The sequence below is a fragment of the Podarcis vaucheri genome (assembly GCF_965113315.1).
Source record: "Podarcis vaucheri genome assembly, chromosome: 1".
Classification (NCBI taxonomy): Eukaryota; Metazoa; Chordata; class Lepidosauria; order Squamata; family Lacertidae; genus Podarcis; species Podarcis vaucheri.
Genome location: NC_138759.1, coordinates 5,036,300 through 5,055,094, shown reverse-complemented (window position 1 = coordinate 5,055,094; position 18,795 = coordinate 5,036,300). Strand labels below are relative to the sequence as shown.

Genomic DNA, 18,795 nt, shown 5'->3' with positions numbered 1-18,795 from the left:
AGATAGGATAGCTGCTTATTTCCTTCACATCTGAAGGGAGGGTGTTCCACAGGGCGGGAGCCACCACCAAGAATGCCCTCAGTAGTATCTCTGGTACCTCTGGTTGCGAAGGGTATCCGTTCCGGAGGCCTGTTTACAACCTGAAAAGCACGCAACCCGCGTCTGCAGGTCGCGATTCGTCGCTTCTGCGCATGCACACGACCTCATTTTGTGTGTCTGCGCATGCGCAAGCAGCGAAACCCAGAAGTAACCCTTTCCGGTACTTCCGGGTCGTCGCGGGATGCAACCTGAAAACACGCAACCTGAAGCAAACGTAACATGAGGTATGATTGTATTATTATTATTTATTTATTATTTATATCCCACCCATCTGGCTGGATTTCTTTGACATCTGAAGGGAGTGTGTTCCACAGGGTGGGCTCCACCACCGAGAAGGCCCTCTGCTTGGTTCCCTGTAACCTCACTTCTTGCAGGGAGGGAACCGCCAGAAGGCCCTCGGCGCTGGACCTCAGTGTCCTGGGGGGTGGAAATGCTCCTTCAGGTATCCTGGGCCGACTCTCTGCTCCTTCGAAAGTAACACCTCCAAGAAAGATGGTCCTTGTGTGCTCCATATCCATCTTGCCGTGCCGTTATCAGCAAGCATCTGTTATAATAATTTGTGGGAGCTTTGTCTCGATATGACAAGCTCGCCACAGAGAGCTGCGAGTTGATTCCTTCTGCAAAAAGCCCTCTGCTGGATAGTTTGGGCAAAAGCCCACTGACCTGATAACCACAGCAACTCCAGGGAAGGAAGTAGGTTGTGGCACAGAAGAGACACCTCGTTTTTGTCTTGGGCATAGTATACGGGCTACGGAGACCCAGGTTCAAATTTCTGGAGCTGTTTGCTCTTGGTGCGAAAACAGCACAGTGAGGATTCTCTGAAATCACGTTTATGAGCAGCGAGTGGATGTTCAAAACATTTCTGCAAAGCTTTATTTAGACTAGCATTTGTATTCTACTCTTCAGCCAAAAAGGCTCCCAGAGTGGCTTGCTTACATGTCTGCTCAGAAGTAACCCCACTTAGTTCAATGATGCAGAAATCTTAGTTGTGGACATACAGCTGCCGTCTAAGACAGCTTTGGCTTCTAAATGATGAAGTGTGATATCTGAAAGTTATGAGTGCCACCCTTTCAATTGGCTTCCAGGGTGGCTCCTATAAAAATCCAACAACAAAATATAATCCAAACAAACAAAACTATTAATTTTTTTTAATGTTCTTTTGTAAAATAAAAACAAGAGTGAGCTTTAACTCCACCTGTCCAATAAATCACTCTAGAAAATGGATCAGATTTTTAAAAATCGATTTAAATCTCCATTGGCCTGAACTGTGGAATATCCTCTTTTGAAAAATAGGGAAATCCTTTACTCCATCCCACTAGCCAGATGCTGTTAGCAGGATTTCTTGAAACACATGCAAACAAAAGGCAAGCTCCAACGTTGCACTCGCATCCTGAAGAAGTCACATAACATTCTGAGAGATCCCACCCACCCTGCTCATAACTTCTTTGAACTATTGCCTTCGGGCAGAAGATATTGGACAATGAAAACACGAACCACACGCCTTCGAAATAGTTTCTATCCAAGAGCTCTGATTGCACTAAATAATGATCTCAGGGCCAGTTGCAAGGTTGAGTAAGTAGGGAGAGGAAGGAATGAGATAGGTTTTAGGTTATGTTATGCGGGTGGCGCTGTGGGTAAAAGCCTCAGCGCCTAGGGCTTGCCGATCGAAAGGTCGGCGGTTCGAATCCCCGCGGCGGGGTGCGCTCCCGCTGCTCGGTCCCAGCGCCTGCCCACCTAGCAGTTCGAAAGCACCCCCGGGTGCAAGTAGATAAATAGGTACCACTCCAGCGGGAAGGTAAACGGCGTTCCGTGTGCTGCGCTGGCTCGCCAGATGCAGCTTTGTCATGCTGGCCACGTGACCCGGAAGTGTCTTTGGACAGCGCTGGCCCCCGGCCTCTTGAGTGAGATGGGCGCACAAACCCCAGAGTCTGTCAAGACTGGCCCGTTCGGGCAGGGGTACCTTTACCTTTACCTTTATGCCTTAAATAGGTCATGTTATATTCTGGACTATGTATGTTTTATAGATTATGTCCAAATAGGATGAGAGCTCGGAGATACGTGCAAATGTATATGTGTACCCGGTCTTTGGGTGGGTGTTTGATTTTCGTTGCTGTGCATACTGTGTATATACGGACAATGACAATAAATTTATCTAATCTAAAAATCTAGGCAGCAGGCAGATATTCAACAGGGGAAGCTTTCGTCCTTCCTGTTGCCCTCCGTCTGCCTAAAAAGCCTTTGAACAAAACCGTTTTGTTTAGAGCAATCACTCTTTCCCCCAAACCCATTATTGTAACCAACGATTTTTATGGCTGGCAAAATAAAAAGTTTGAACTGGCCCCGGAATCCAGCCCTCCGCCTCCCTCTACACGTTACAAGTCTATGGCGCCGTCCTCCTCAGCATCCCTTTCCTTCCTCCCAAGCCTCTTCCACCTCTCGCCTCTATTCGCCAGAGCGCCTGTCAGTCAACATCTTCGGCGCCTCCTTCCCGATCCCTTCCCCTCCTCTCTTTAAGTCGCGCCCATTCTCACCTCCTGCTCGCCCCGCCCACTCGGCTCGGCGCGAGCACCGATTGGCCACCGCGGGCTTATAGCCCCCTCGCAGCTCCGCCCACCCCAGCCTCTGCTGCGCAGGCGCGCTCAGCCTCTCGCCGTCTTCTTCGCAGCGACTGAGGCGCTTCTCGCTGAGGCGGCGGCGGCGGCAACCGAGCCGGGCAGACCTTGCTCTCCCGAGGCGCGGCGCCATGTTCCGGCGGAAGCTGTCAGCGCTTGACTACCACAACCCGGCCGGGTTCAACTGCCGAGGTGAGGCGGCTAGGCCCAAACTCTCGCCGGCGCCTTTCCTCTCCGTCGTGGCCGGCGGCTCGCCCCGCAGCGCGCATGCGTGCTCACGTGGTCCCCGTAGCGCCGCCCCGTGGCCGTCTTGGCCACGCCCCTTGGCGCCTTTGGTCGTCTTCTTCCTCTCCCCCTGCCCCCATCCCAGCTCGGTTCACACGTTACTCTGACTCGCGTGTGCTGTGCTCAATTCACGCAAATTAATAATATTTACTAATATTAATTAATAATATTAATAATTAATAATATTAATTAAAATTAATAATATTAATTTAATTTATTTATCCCCCAGCCACTCTGGGCGGCTTCCAACAAAACACTAAAAATACAATAACCTATTAAACATTAAAAGCTTCCCTGAACAGATGTCTTCTAAAAGTTTGGTAGTTGTTGTTCTCTTTGACATCTGCTGGGAGGGCGTTTCACAGGGCGGGTGCCACCACCAAGAAGGCCCTCTACCAGGTTCACTGCAACCTCACTTCTCGCAATGAGGGAACTGCCAGAAGGCCCTCGGCGCTGGACCTCAGAACGATGGGGGTGGAGACGCTCCTTCAGGTATACTGGACCGAGGCCGTTTAGGGCTTTCAAGGTCAGCACCAACACTTTGAATTGTGCTCGGAAACCTACTGGGAGCCAGTGTAGGTCTTTCAAGACTGGTGTTATGTGGTCTCGGCGGCCACTCCCAGTCACCAGTCTAGCTGCCGCATTCTGGATTAGTTGTAGTTTCCGGGTCACCTTCAAAGGTAGCCCCACGTAGAGCGCATTGCAATAGTCCAAGCGGGAGATAACCAGAGCATGCACCACTCTGGCGATACAGTCTGCGGGCAGGGAGGGTCTCATCCTGCATCCCAGATGGAGCTGGTAGACAGCTGCCCTGGACAATTGTTATTATTATGCACCTAATTTATTATTAATGTTGCAATACATATACTAAATCTTTACATATTGATACATATACGTTATAGTCGCAAATTCATATTTTCACATTTCATTATGCACCATCATTTATCCATTTCTTATTTCTTGCCCTGTGTCTTCCCTCCACCTGTGTGTGACTTCCTTGTTATTATTTTGTAACTTTATTATTGAGTTTGTAATTTTGTATCTTAATAAATAAATATTCAATCTTATATATCTGCTTAGCTTAACTTAGCTTCCCTGTGTGGTGCACTCAGTGGTCAGTCGAGGGAAGTGCTCTGATACAGTTGTTTTTTTTAATTATTATTATTATTATTATTATTATTATTATTATTATTATTATTATTATTATTATTGCTATTGGATTGTGTATGCTATAATTATAGTATTGGAATGTGGGTTTTTTGTATGTTGTTATATTTGCTATTGTTTTGTTAGGTTATGAAATTGTTGCTGTGTTATTTTGCTATGATATGAAATTGTTTTTGTAGTGTTTGTTTGAAATGCATCACTTTCCCCGCTGCTGTTCATAATAGTATTGGAAGTACTGTTGAACTCTATTAGACAAAATGAGAAAATTAAAGGAATAACAATCGGACATCATGCCTACAAGACCAAAGCATTTGCAGACGACCTAGTCATAATGACGGAAGACCCAATAACTACGATAGAAGAAATTTTAAAGGAAATAGACAAATTCGGAGAAATAGCAGGCTTTAAATTAAATAAAGGAAAAACAAAGTTGATGGCAAAGAATATGGAACAAAACGCAATAGAAATAATCCAAAACCAGTCACAGATACAGGTGGTTAAGAAAGTGAAATATTTGGGTATCTGGCTCACACCTAAAAATATAGATTTATTTAAAAATAATTACGAGCCAGTGTGGAGAGATATAAGAAAAGACCTGGAAGTATGGGGAGGACTGAAACTATCCCTTTGGGGAAGGATTAATACTATTAAGATGAATGTATTGCCGAGGGTACTATTCTTATTTCAATCAATTCCCATAATTAAAGGGAACCGAACGTTTAAAGAATGGCAGAGAGTATTATCAAGATTCATCTGGCAGGGCAAAAAACCCCGCATAAAATATAAATTGCTGACAGATAGAAGGGAAAGGGGAGGTTTTGCCCTACCGGATTTGCGACTTTACTACGAGGCAGTAAGCCTCTGCTGGATAAAAGACTGGGTTAAGTTAGAGAACAAGGAATTACTTGATTTAGAGGGTTTCAACAACAGGTTCGGTTGGCATGCCTACCTTTGGTGCGGCAAGAAGAAAGCGCATAAGGGGTTTGAAGATCACATCTTCAGAGGCCCACTTATTGAAATATGGGAAAGATATAAGAACATACTAGAACCTAAGATTCCCCATTGGCTCTCACCCCTCGAAGTGATGAGTATTAAGAAAATTAATATGGAAGGTGACTGGGCAACCTACGAACAGCTGTTAATGAAAGAGGATGGTAAATGGAAACTAAAACCGTATGAGCAGACTAAGCAATATGTCTATGACTGGCTGCACCACTTCCAAATCAACGAGATGTTTAGAAAAGAGACCAAAGATAGAGGGTATGCAGACAAAGAATCAAAATTCCAGACAGAAATTATAAATAAAGAGGTGAAAATAATATCTAGAATGTATAGGATGCTGCTGGATTGGAACCTGGCAGATGAAGAAGTTAAGGCAGTGATGATTCGATGGGCTAGTGATGTGGGTCATGCTATACAGTTTGAAGAGTGGGAAATCTTATGGAAAGAAGGTCTGGACTTTACTGCATGTATGACTGTGAAAGAGAACGTTATGAAGATGTTTTACAGGTGGTATATAACACCTGTGAAACTATCTAAAATGTACAAAGTAGACAGTAAATGTTGGAAATGCGAAGAGAAGGAGGGTGCTTTCTTCCACATGTGGTGGGAGTGTGGGAGAGTGAAAAAATTTTGGGAAGAAGTATACATCGAATTAAAAAAGGTGTTAAAATATACGTTTGCTAAAAAACCCGAAATCTTCCTGCTGGGGATGTTGGGGAACGAGATAAAAAAGAAAGACCATAAATTTGTTTACTATGCAGTTACAGCAGCAAGGATAATCCTTGCTCAGAAGTGGAAAAAAAAGGAAATGCCAACAATAGAGGAGTGGAGAGCGAAGGTACTAGACTACGCGGATCTGGATAGATTAACGGGAAAGATTAGACATTTGAGAGACCAAAAGTTTATCGAGGACTGGGGGAAGTATGTGGATTACTTGGAATATATTAGTAAAGGTCAAATATCGTTAAGGGGATTTAGAGAAGCACTGTGAAAATTTAAGAGGTATTGCTCACGGAAAATAGAGGTAGAAGAATGTTCAACGGCAATACAAACTAGGCAATGTGTATTTTTAGAGATTTATTGCGGAAGATTTACGGGCAGGCTGAAGGAAGTCCAGAAAGAGATGACAATGTTAATTTGATAGGTGATAATATTTTATTGTATATATGGTGTGTTTGGTTGCTGTGTTACTATTATTTTTTTTTTACTCTGTGTTTGTCAAGCATATCTTTTATTTTATTCTTTTCTGTTGCAAAACTAATAAAAATTTATCTGAAATGCATCTCTGTTTCTTTGTTGTAAGCCAATTTGAACATGTTTTTTGGGTTGAAAAGCTGCATACAAATAAAATGAATGAATGAATGAAATGAAACACATTTTCATTTAATGTGTTCAAGGGTCTTCTGGTACATCCTCTGTTAGTCTGCTTTGTTTTCCTTATGCAGTTTACCCTTCAGCCCAGAGCTTTCCAAACTGTGTGTTGCAACACGTTAAGTTTGTCAGCTGCTGTGCGTAGGGGTGTCACGCAAACACTCCCTGCTTTCCTGGAAAGGGGTTAGTTTAACCTCCGGTTTGCTAATAAAACTAAATTACAAAATGATGCTTGTCTAAAAAGCGTGTCACCGACATGAAACGTTTGGAAAGCTCTAGTAGCATAAATCCTTTGGTGGATTCAATGACTTGGGATAGACTTTGACATCATCAATGTGACTTTGTTAATCTGTTATCACAGATGAAACTGAATTTCGAAACTTTATTGTTTGGCTTGAAGACCAGAAAATCAGACACTACAAAATTGAAGACAGAGGGAATCTGAGAAACATCCACAATGCTGCAGAATGGACAAAGTCTTTTGAAAAGGTAGTACTTCTTGAAACCTTAGTTGATGCTAACAGTTATTATTTCCGGTCTGGAAATGCTTATCAGTGTGATCTGTCAGTGGCAGCTCCTGCCCCAAGACCCCTTGCTGTGAACAGTGTCACACGACCATGTTTGTGCTTCTGCATTCCTTTGCTTTGCAGAGTCAAAATGCCCAATTCATCATTTCTTTGAGAACATAAACAGAGCTGTGCTGGATCAGGCAAAAGGGACCACCTAGACCAGCGGTTCTCAACCTGTGGGTCCCCAGATGTTGTTGGACTACAACTCCCCATCATCCCTGAGCTCTGGCCTTGCTAGATAGGGGTGATGGAAGTTGTAGTCCAACAACATCTGGGGACCCACAGGTTGAGAACTGCTGATCAAGACCATGGGTAGGCAAACTAAGGCCCAGAGGCCGGATCCAGCCCAATCGCCTTCTAAATCCGGCCCGCAAACGGCCCGGGAATTGGTGTGCTTTTACATGAGTAGAATGTGTCCTTTTATGTAAAATGCATCTCTGGGTTATTTGTGGGGCATAGGAGTTCGTTCATTCCCCCCCCCCCATATATATATATATATATATAGAGAGAGAGAGATAGTCCGGCCCCCCACAAGGTCTGAGGGACAGTAGACCGGCCCCCTGCTGAAAAAGTTTGCTGACCCCTGAAGACCAGCATCACTGTGGCCAGCCAGGTGCCCCAAATGCAAGACCATCCTCCCCTCCAGCAGTTCCCAGCAGCTGATATTCAGAGGCATTTATTGCCTCTGATAACAGGTGTAGAACATACCCATCATGGCTTGTAGCCATTGAGGGCCTTTTCCTTTGTCTGTGTTAGATTTATATCCCACCTTTCTTCCCCATGAAGTTCAAGGTGGCATAGATGAGATTCCCAAGTGATCTCCCATTCTGGCATTGGCCAGGCATGTTTAGCTGCAGACAAATTGTTGCAGGCCCAAGGCAAGGGCGTGGCTTTCGTATGCAGTTTGTGTGTTGAGCCCTTACAAACTGATAAATGTTAGGTTTACCCAGGCAAGGAGGAGGAGCAGCAGCAGCAATTTTCTATTTCTGCCCCCCTCCTCAATTCCTTAGTGCTACCCTCCAAGTCAAGATGCCCATTGCCTGGGAAGCTGCTCTCCCAGACAAACCTGCAGTGTTTGTTAATTTCTTATGAATCATCGAAGGTTCTTAGTTCAATCTTCTTCTTGTTTTTCACAGTACCTTAAAGATGTGAATTGTCCCTTCAACATCCAAGAGCGACAAGAAACAATTGACTGGCTTTTGGGACTGGCAGTCAGGCTTGAGTATGGAGACAACGGTATGTTTGACTTTTCACTCTCCCTTGTCTTCAAAGGCTATATTAGATCCCTTTCCTTTGCAGTTCTGTTTTTCAAGCTGAGCCAGAAAGAGGCCAGAAAGTACGTGCCAATTAACACTGTAATTTACTCTTAATCTGTGGCTGTAGTTTTTTAAGGTGCATAAAGGGAATACTCCTTTATTTCATTCCAAGGCTGGAGTCTTTAAAAGGGCAGCACCTTGCCTCAGAGTGAGTGTCGTTGATCTCAATAGAATGTGCCTTGGGGAGAAATGCCCAGGATTGTGCTGTAACTCTTCTGTTACGGCTTAAGCTTTATTTCTTACTTTCTCAGTTGCCCAAATAGTGTTGAATCTCATGCCATTGCTGCAAGAGGTGTAGGGTGAAGGGAGCTCACACAAGGCGTGGAGAGACTTCACATGTCTATATCACTCGGAAGTTAGCAGGATTCAGTCGCTAGGCATCAGCGAGGCCACGGAAGTTAGAGGCTCAAGCACACATAGAATCATAGAATCATAGAGTTGGAAGAGACCACAAGGGCCATCGAGTCCAACCCCCTGCCAAGCAGGAAACACCATCAGAGCACTCCTGACATATGGTTGTCAAGCCTCTGCTTAAAGACCTCCAAAGTAGGAGACTCCACCACACTCCTTGGCAGCAAATTCCACTGTCGAACAGCTCTTACTGTCAGGAAGTTCTTCCTAATGTTTAGGTGGAATCTTCTTTCTTGTAGTTTGGATCCATTGCTCTGTGTCCGCTTCTCTGGAGCAGCAGAAAACAACCTTTCTCCCTCCTCTAGGTGACATCCTTTTATATATTTGAACATGGCTATCATATCACCCCTTAACCTCCTCTTCTCCAGGCTAAACATGCCCAGCTCCCTTAGCCGTTCCTCATAAGGCATCGTTTCCAGGCCTTGGACCATTTTGGTTGCCCTCCTCTGGACACGTTCCAGTTTGTCAGTGTCCTTCTTGAATTGTGGTGCCCAGAACTGGACACAGTACTCCAGGTGAGGTCTGACCAGAGCAGAATACAGTGGCACTATTACTTCCCTTGATCTAGATGCTATACTCCTATTGATGCAGCCCAGAATTGCATTGGCTTTTTTAGCTGCCGCGTCACACTGTTGCCTCATGTCAAGTTTGTGGTCAACCAAGACTCCTAGATCCTTTTCACATGTACTGCTCTCAAGCCATCTTGTATTTGTGCCTCTCACACCCAAACTTCCAGTTCAGAATAAGTCTGTCGTGTAAGGCTGTAATCTTGAACAAATCAATTTGGAAGCCACCTGAGTTCTGTCATCATCAGTGGGACATTGTCTTGAGAGTCCAGAGATTTTTGACTCACAGTTTTGCCCTTGATTATCCGCAAGCCTGAGTTTTCTATCACACTCAGTTACTACATGTGACAGACACTCAGGATCGGGAGCCTGGCTCTCTGTCAAATAGCTGCAAGGGGGAAACATGAACTCTTTCCCTGCCCCCAATAGCTTTTTCTCTGAAACCACCACCCCAGCTATTGCCGTTGGGTTTTTTTTAACCTGGCCAGCCCACGGAATCCAGGGTTCGCAAGGAACAGCAAAAGAGAGTAGAGGAAAGTTTTAAGGGCACATAAATACCCTTTGCCTGCCTGCCAGTTTTCCACTTTGCCAATTTGCAACTCTTTGCTGATACCCACATTGGGTTCTTTGCCAAATGTATAGTTTTGGCCTCACGTTTTCCTGAATTTGGGCAGTGCTTCTCAGTTTCCCCCATTGTTCAGAAAATCTGTTGTTTTCTTTCCATGTTCAGCTGCTACTTAAGTGTCATCATTTTTATTAGCAATTGACAGGCTTCTGACGCGAAGGCTGCGGGCATCTTGGACAGCTGCTGCCGTTCTGTGCACAAGCTGTTCTCACGGAGAAGAATAGTTCAGTGCCTGTTTCCTTTGTTGGCCTGGGGCTGCTTCCTTTCATTTTTAGCTCATCCATAGTCCTCTAAAACCCCTTTGTCACTCACGGGCCAGAACGGCTTTTGTTTCAACAGCTGACAAGTATAAGGACTCCACGCCTGAGGGGGCTAAGAACGCAGACAACGCATCTAAAAATGCAGAACCCCTCATCAACCTGGATGGTGAGTGAAAAAGCCACCGTATTTCATGCCATGAAACAGGAACAGTGTCTCCAGGGCCACATTCCCTTGGGGGGTGGTAATCTTTCAGGAGTTGCATGCAGGCAGTGGGTGGGGCCGAAGCCAGCGGTGGGAGGGGCCAGGGCCAAAAGTGGGTGGGACTATCCTTTCTCCCCACACACCTTCCCCAGGCTGCCAGGAAAGGGATAAATCACTTTTACCAAAAAGTCTGAACACCAGAAGATCCCCTCCCCGCCAATTCCTTCAATTGCTCCATTCATCTCCGCTTCCCCCACCTGCATGAAATTAGACTTAGGAGCCACAGGTTCCCCCCTCTTGCTGTAAAAGGTGGCACCTGGATTAAGCAATTCCAAAGAGAATTTCATGCTGTTACTATTTTCGAGGGGAATCAACTTGTGTGTGTGTGTGTGCTTTTCCACAGTAAACAACCCTGACTTTAAGGCTGGTGTGATGGCTTTGGCGAACCTCCTTCAGATCCAGCGTCATGATGACTATTTGGTGATGCTCAAGGTTAGCTCATTAGCAGCCTGTTCTTCCTTCATAAATACAAACTGCAGTAGATTAAAAGTGGTTTTTTAAATGGTTTGAACAAGCATGCTGACCACTCCCCTTCCGCAAAAAAGCTGCTAAATGTGTTAATTTTTCTATTTTAATTGGTAGCCTAGAATGAGTTTGGGGTGAGAGGTTTTGAAGAGGAAGGGGACTTGTAGGGCATATTGTCCAGCCTCTGCCCTTCACCCTTCACGAATCACTGACACTTTCGAAAGTCCTCTCTTTAGCTACTCCTGCACACCTTTCAGTGGCAGGATAATTACTTATTCCAATTACCAACTGCATTTAAAGCTAGGAAACCATTCTTAATGCTGATCTTCACGCTACCATCCTGTCATTGAAAGGGGTGCTTAAACATATATTTTAAAAAAACCTCCTGCCATAAGAGCAGTTCATCTAAAAGAGAGCTTCAGAAGTTTCCCAAGTAACTGACTCCTGAGTTGTGCATCTCAGGCCAGAGTGTGTTTACTCACAAGTAAGCCCTGCCAGCTTCATTCTGTGGGACTTACTCGGGAGTAAATGTGCTGTGGCTCTGCTCCTGCTTCAGCTAAATCTAGGTTTGCTGTGAGGTGGGTGGCCCTTGCATTGAGGCTCCTGGTCTCTCTGCCCTTTAAAGGTAAAGGTAAAGGGACCCCTGACTATTAGGTCCACTTGTGACCGACTCGGGTTGCGGCGCTCATCTCGCTTTATTGGCCAAGGGAGCCGGCGTACAGCTTCCGGGTCATGTGGCCAGCATGACTAAGCCGCTTCTGGCAAACCAGAGCTGCGCACGGAAACGCCGTTTACCTTCCCGCCGGAGTGGTACCTATTGATCTACTTGCACTTTGACGTGCTTTCAAACTGCTAGGTTGGCAGGAGCAGGGACCGAGCAACGGGAGCTCACCCCGTCGCGGGGATTCGAACCGCCGACCTTTTGATCGGCAAGTCCTAGGCTCTGTGGTTTAACCCACAGTGCCACCTGCGTCCCTTTACTGAGGCACAAATAGTAAAGACCCCCTGAAGGAACTTTGGTAGCCTTGGAAACAAGCACGGCGGTTGTTTGTGCTATGGCCACAATTTCTCTGTTGATATTTGGTGCTGCCTTTTCCCCATGGAAAGAGATAGAAGCAAAACTGAGCTTGTTGACCATGTCAGAAGACTGGGCACAGGCAGAAGTAACTGGCATCGGTTCTTTAAAATCCATCTTTGTTGCAATGGCAGACTTTGAAATGCAGCCAAGGTCCCGAGGTTTGTGCAGGGTGTCCGAGTCAGCACAAAACAAAAGGAGTTTGTCAGAATTCCAAGCCCATCTTTAGCCATGTGATAGTTGTGATTTATGCCTGTGGGACCTGCATGGGTGATGTACCCAGCGCCACCACAGTCATCCAGTTATCCATTCACACTTGTGTGGAGGCCTAGCCTATATGGCCAACCTAAATATTTATATGCAGATAATGTGTGTTTAAATCCTAGAGGTTGCTTTGTTTAGGGGAAAGCAGTTCTGGGAGAGTAGTTTAGAGCAGAGAAGAGGCCAAATGGTGGCATTCCTGACATTTTTTCCATCCTCTAAATCATCCCTCTGCAAGCTGGTTTTCTCTCTGTAGGTTCTGGGTACACGTGGAAATACGGCAGGTGGGGAAAGGGTGAATGTACATTGCCGCTTGGTCGCTCACACTAACCTCAACCATGAACAAATGCTGTCGTCGGGATTTTTTTAAATGCACGTTTACTATTTGTCACATCTTGTTTGGCCTGAGAGGCAGCAGCTTAAGGGGCAAGAGTTTTTGTGCCTGAAAAATCTCACCCATTATTTCTTCACTCCCACCTCCGCTCCCAGGAGCTACTGCAGAATCAGATATGGCCAAGTGGAGGAAAAGGAAAGGGAATGTACCGTATTTTTCGCACCATAGGGCGCACCGGACCATAGGGCGCACCCAGTTTTTAGGGGGGGAAATTAAGGAAAAAAAATATGCCCCCCCCCCAGCACCAAAGAGCAGCGTACAGGCTGCACACAACCTCTCCCTGCCAGAGGGGTTGTGCGCAGCTATGGAAGAAGGCAAGGCAGCGAGCAGGATGGATCCCACTCACTGTTTTGGTTTCCCCTTTAGCCCCGCACAGCCTCTCCTTGCCAGAGGGGTTGCGCGCGGCTATGGCACAAGCCTGCATTCGCTCTATAGGATGCACATTTCCCCTCAATTTTTGGAGAGGAAAAACTGCGTCCAATAGAGCGAAAAATACGGTATTCAAATACTAGGTCAGTTGAAACAAAACTTGGCCACCTCTTAGGAAGGCACAATCTTGGAAGACAGCGCTGATTTTTTTTGTGTGTGTAAGTTCTTCACAGTAAGGAACTCCCTCGCCCTTGCCAGTTTAGGCCCCATATGCCCTGATCTCATTGCATCATTTGCCACTGTATGTCATGTGGCTTCTGTAAGCTCTTCCAGATCATCCTGGGCCAGAGGGATCCTCCAGCACTTACATGGGCTTTCGCCTTCTTTTTCCTTCCCAGGCAATTCGCATCTTGGTTCAGGAGCGTTTGAGTCAGGAGGCTGTCGCCAAGGCAAATCAGTCCAAAGAGGTATGTCTAACTCTCTGTCTCTGTACAGCCAGTGAACCCTTTGCCTCAATTACAGCCACTTTGAATGGCTTGAAATCCCTCTGCGTTAATAAAGCTGGCAGGGTCTGAAACCAGCAACAGCCCAGGTGATCCTGCACAGAAAGGATGCAGAGAGAAGGCCGCATTTCGGAAGTAGCCACATTACATGACAGTTACCTTAAATGAAAAGCACCTCTTTTCAGAGAGGTGCCTTCTACACCTATACATAGTAAAGGTAAAGGGGCCCCTGACCATTAGATCCAGTCGTGGCCGACTCTGGGGTTGCGGCGCTCATCTCGCTTTATTGGCCGAGGGAGCCGGTGTTTGTCTGCAGACAGCTTCTGGGTCATGTGGCCAGCATAACTAAGCCGCTTCTGGCGAACCAGAGCAGAGCACGGAAACGCTGTTTACCTTCCCGCTGGAGTGGTACCTATTTATCTACTTGCACTTTGACGTGCTTTGGAACTGCTAGGTTGGCAGGAGCAGGGACTGAGCAACGGGAGCTCACCCCGTCGCAGGGATTTGAACTGCCGACCTTCTGATTGGCAAGCCCTAGCCCTCTGTTAAACCACAGAGCCACCCGCGTCCACACCTATACATAGTTGGTGTGAATGAGCTAAAAGCACTCAGAAACTCCTGTGGCACAAGCTGCTTTTAGCAGCTCATGGATTTGCCTAGGAGTGCCATGGGCACAGCCCCTCTCCAGAGCTGTGGAGCTAAATAAATGCCGTATTTTTCCATGTATAAGACTAGGTTTTCCCCTCTAAAAAATAATGTCAAAAATTAGGGGGCATCTTATACTCTGGGCCATCTCCCCCCATTTTCTTAAATCTGAGCCCCCCAAAATAGGGGGCGTCTTATACACGGGGGGGGCGTCTTACAGGCGGGAAAATATGGTAGTTCTGTAATTGAACACAAGGATTGCTGGAATTTATGCATCCATGAAAATAGTCAGACCAGGGACGCAGCAGGCAGCCAACATTCAGAGAGGGAAGAGTCACGCTGTGTCCTGCTGCTTTAACATCTCTTACTGAGATCAGCCGCTGGCAGAGTAGGTGGAGGTCAGCTGATAAAATTCTTCCTAGGCAACTCAGTGGCTGCTGAGCAGCTGGCTGCGCTCAGAGACCACATTGCCGATTAATCTCGCTTGACAGGTTCCCTCGTGGCAACTTGCCCTGCGCGAGAATAATGTCAGAGGCCTTCTCTTGTCTCCTGCCTGAGACCACCAGACCCATGATCCTTGGGTGGTAGCAGCGAAGGCTATGAGCCCGATGCAGTAGACTAGCTGACAATCAGCTGATAAATGGGAACTGGTTTTACCTGGGGAAGATGTTGGGGTTTTTGCTTCTTGCTATGAAATCACACATGGCACTTGTAAAAAGTAGGGGTACGTACGTGTGGTGTTTTGACTTGTAAATCCTCTCGAGCTTCCGTATCTTAAAAGCTGCGGGGAAAATCACAAATCAGGGCCAGCTTGCAGACTTCCAAAAGGCACCTGTGAGAATAGGCCATTGGACTTGATGGACCTTTGGATTTGATTCTGTAGGCTTGTCTTGTGTTCTTAAAAGACCTGGAATCATCAAACAGCCCCTTTGTGGAATAAATTAATTTAAACTTCTAAGCGTCTTCCTTTCCAAGGGCCTTAGCTTCTGAGGCCACAATCCTGCCCACCAGATGTTGGGAGAGTTGCTCGGTTGAAATCTTTGGAAGCAGAAGTGAGGAAATGCTGGCCATCAAAGTAGCTAGCAACTTGGAGCATCTTATTTTAGCATTTGCAGGACTTAGGTTGAGTAAATGGAATCAACACCACCAAATCTGATGACTTGGATGGATTCAGTTGTTGAAGAGAAGGCATAACACTTTTCTCCCTTTTCTTTCCCCAAGGGCTTGCCTGTCACCTTGGACAAGCACATTCTTGGCTTTGACACAGGAGGTAAGAGAGTGCGCTTCAATAGAGCAAATGTTATTTTTTTTGGGGGGGGGGTTGTTCTGTGCACATCCTTTGAAGAGACCATGGTTTGCATGCTGGGCAAGTTTGGATGCATGAGCATCATGTTGTGTGTAAGATTGTCACAAAGCATGTCCCACTTTCCTCTTGCCCTGCTGCGAACAGGATTTGTATTTTAATCAGTGTCCTGCTGTTACCAAGAACTGTTAGGGAGCATTGAGTCGCCAGCCTCCTCTCATCCTTACATACTTGGGAGAAAATACTCTCTCCGTGAGAGTAACTTACTAAAACTATTTCAATTAAATTAGTGGAAAGAACGCTTCAAGGAGGACGTAATCCGTAGTCCTGTGATTCAGGGCTAGCCCTCCTTTGGGGGCACAGAACACCTGGGAAAAGGGTAGTTTATGGGGGAAATAGGAACCCAAGGGAACTGGAGCCTATTTCCCATTTCTTTTCCCCGCATCGTGCCCAAGGCAAGGCAAGCTGACCTCTCTAATTTGTGTTGTATTTGTGATGGCATCTCACCCTGATTTAGGGAGAAGGGAGCCCAGGAAGAGCTAGTTCCAGAAAGGAGTGTGATGCCCTCCTCTCTTCCGCTTTTAAAGCCAGTGTCGGATCAGTGCCCCTCCCAGCACCTCAAATGCATGGGAACTCTGTAAGGAGATGTCACTATGTTCACCTGCAACTGGCGGAGAAACACTGGCCTAGAGAGGCTTGTTCACAAGCCAGAGTTCAGCCCCTGAGATTTTACTCGCCTTCATGGCATGGGATGCTGCACTGGCGCTCTGCCCGTCTTTTGGGAGCTGGGCACCAGGGGATATGGGGCCTTTGCTAGCCAAAGAAGACCTGCAGTCCGTCCAGGTGTGTCTTTCCATTATCGCCCAGCCTCAAGCTGGCAACCCAGCCAGATGGGCAGGGAATAAATATTAAAACTATTATTATTATCGTTGCTTTAGTTCACTCTGGTGCTCTGTGGCAGTGCTACAATTTGTGGACATCCAACTTAGCGTAGAAGGGTACTTCTTCACACAGCACTAAATACAGTGGTGCCTCGCAAGACGAAAAGAATCCGTTCTGTGATTCTCTTCGTCTAGCGGTTTTTTCATCTTGCGAAGCAAGCCCATTGACGGATTAGCGCTATTAGTGGCTTTTAGCGGCTTATCTGCTGATCGGATCAGCTGATAAGTGGCTTAGCGGCTTAGAAAAAGGAGGAGGAAAGGGGGAAAAACCCCGCAGGAACTCGCAAGGCATTGTCGTCTTGCGAAGCAAGCCCATAGGAAATTCATTTTGCGAAGCACCTCCAAAACGGAAAACTCTTTCGTCTAGCGAGTTTTCTGTCTTGCGAGGCATTCGTCTTGCAGGGCACCACTGTAAATTATGGAAGAGGTAGAGATGGTCAAAGTTGGAGGACTTTAAAAGAATAAGGCTGTCAATGGTTGGGTTCCCTCTACTGTCGGAGGCACCATTCCTCTGAATAGGGAGGTTTTTAATGTCTGATGTTTTATCACATTTTTATTATTATTATCATTCTGTTGGGAGCTGCCCAGAGTGGCTGGGGAAACCCAGCCAGATGGGCGGGGTCTATATAATAAATTATGATGATGAATATCAGTGGCTGGGAATAATAGTGGGGAGAGCATTATTGCACTCACGTCCTGCTTGCGAGCTTCCCATTGGGGCACCTGCTTGGCCACTGTGAGAACAGGATTCGGCCCTAGACTGGCCTTTGGCTAGATCCAGAAGCAAAACTCTTCTTAATGTCCTTGTCTGTAAGGCTCTCCCATATCGGTTTTTACAGCCACCGCAAGTTCTGTAACCTTCCCGCAGTTTGCCTTCACCCCCAAAGATGCCGTCCTCCATTGTCTCCTGAGAGAGACGGATGCAAGGGCTGACTTCAGGGTTGCTTCAGCTGCTCTTGGCCTGAGGCATCATCAAGCCCCCTTGTCTTGTGGAAGAAAGAAAGAAAGTTTCAGGGCAGCTGACTGAGCTTAAGCACTTAATGGCGAACTAAAGCTTGATCAGCCCTTTCCTTTTCCTCTTCCCTTCCGCCCCAGATGCCGTTCTCAACGAAGCCGCCCAGATCCTCCGCCTCCTGCATATAGAAGAGCTCCGGGAGCTGCAGACGAAGATCAACGAAGCCATCGTAGCGGTCCAGGCGATTATTGCCGATCCAAAAACTGACCACAGACTGGGCAAGGTGGGGAGATGAGCAAGCAGGCAGGTTCCTGGCTCTCCAGCTGCTGCTGCTGGCGGCCTCACCCTTAGGGGAACTCCTCCAAGCTGAACCTCGCATGCAGTTGAGAAAAAGAGGATACGGCTGCCATGTTTGGAAAGAAAACAAGGGCAGCTGCCAGCACATCCGCTCCATATCATTTTTTTCTTTACGTGAATAAAAGCTTGGATTAAACCGATCCAAACCGTCATCCTTTAGTGCGAGGCTGCCAAGGACAACAGGAGCTGCCGCAGTCCCTCCACTTTGAGGGAGTGTGCTCAGAGAGCGTATTGCATGGGATAAGTGATGCTCCAAATTTCCAGGGCCTCCACCTCAAATGTGGAGTGTTGCTTTTACACACACACACACGCATTTCATTGTGCTGTGAGCGGGAGAAGTTCCCGGTAGTCGTGTCAAAAACCAAAAGCCTTGAAACGGCCTAGGAAAATTTAGAAAATTTATTATTTTTTATTATTATTAAATTCATGGAGTAGCCTAGAAAAGACCAGAAGTTTCAGTCAGGTATTGGCACGTACACCTCACTCACGCAGAGCCCTTGGGGGGAGGGGTAAATTTGAGCCAGTTCATTCTAGCATATTCTCATATAAATACTAAAAACAGTCAGAAGAGGCGAGAGGTGGACGTGGGCATTGGATTTTGCAAAATACCCTTTGCATGGCTCCTAAACTACCTCCACCTTTCTCGTACAACCAGAGCGCTTTAAAAAAACAACATGGACTTCTTAAGGCACTTTTGCAGAAGCCATTCCCGTACATACAGATAGAGTCCCTATACAGATTGCTGCCACGCCACCCGTTTAAAAGCAGAGTCTTGTGTTTTCTAATAAAATAACAATAGAGTAAGGATAAATGTATATGTTCATAATTATTATTTTTTTCAAAGTTGCTCCCATCAGCAAAAGGGTATAGCACCATTTCATCTTGGCAATACATAAAAAAAAGTTTTCATTTAAAAAAAATACAGTAGTAAAAAGATTTGAGGTATAACTTAAAAAATACTGGATAATTTTGCTCTAAGTTA

At 46.3% G+C, this 18,795-nt stretch overlaps 1 protein-coding gene across 1 annotated transcript; it reads left to right on the top strand.

Moving 5' to 3' along the window:
- Window positions 1-2,724: 2,724 nt before the first annotated feature.
- On the top strand, window positions 2,725-17,953 carry RTRAF (RNA transcription, translation and transport factor). The gene is made up of 8 exons (XM_082219810.1): window positions 2,725-2,903; window positions 6,898-7,025; window positions 8,242-8,341; window positions 10,363-10,449; window positions 10,889-10,977; window positions 13,508-13,576; window positions 15,479-15,527; window positions 17,597-17,953. Exons 1-8 carry the CDS (start codon window positions 2,843-2,845, stop codon window positions 17,749-17,751), a joined length of 738 nt encoding a protein of 245 aa, XP_082075936.1. The 5' UTR covers window positions 2,725-2,842; the 3' UTR covers window positions 17,752-17,953.
- The last annotated feature ends 842 nt before the right edge of the window (window positions 17,954-18,795 follow it).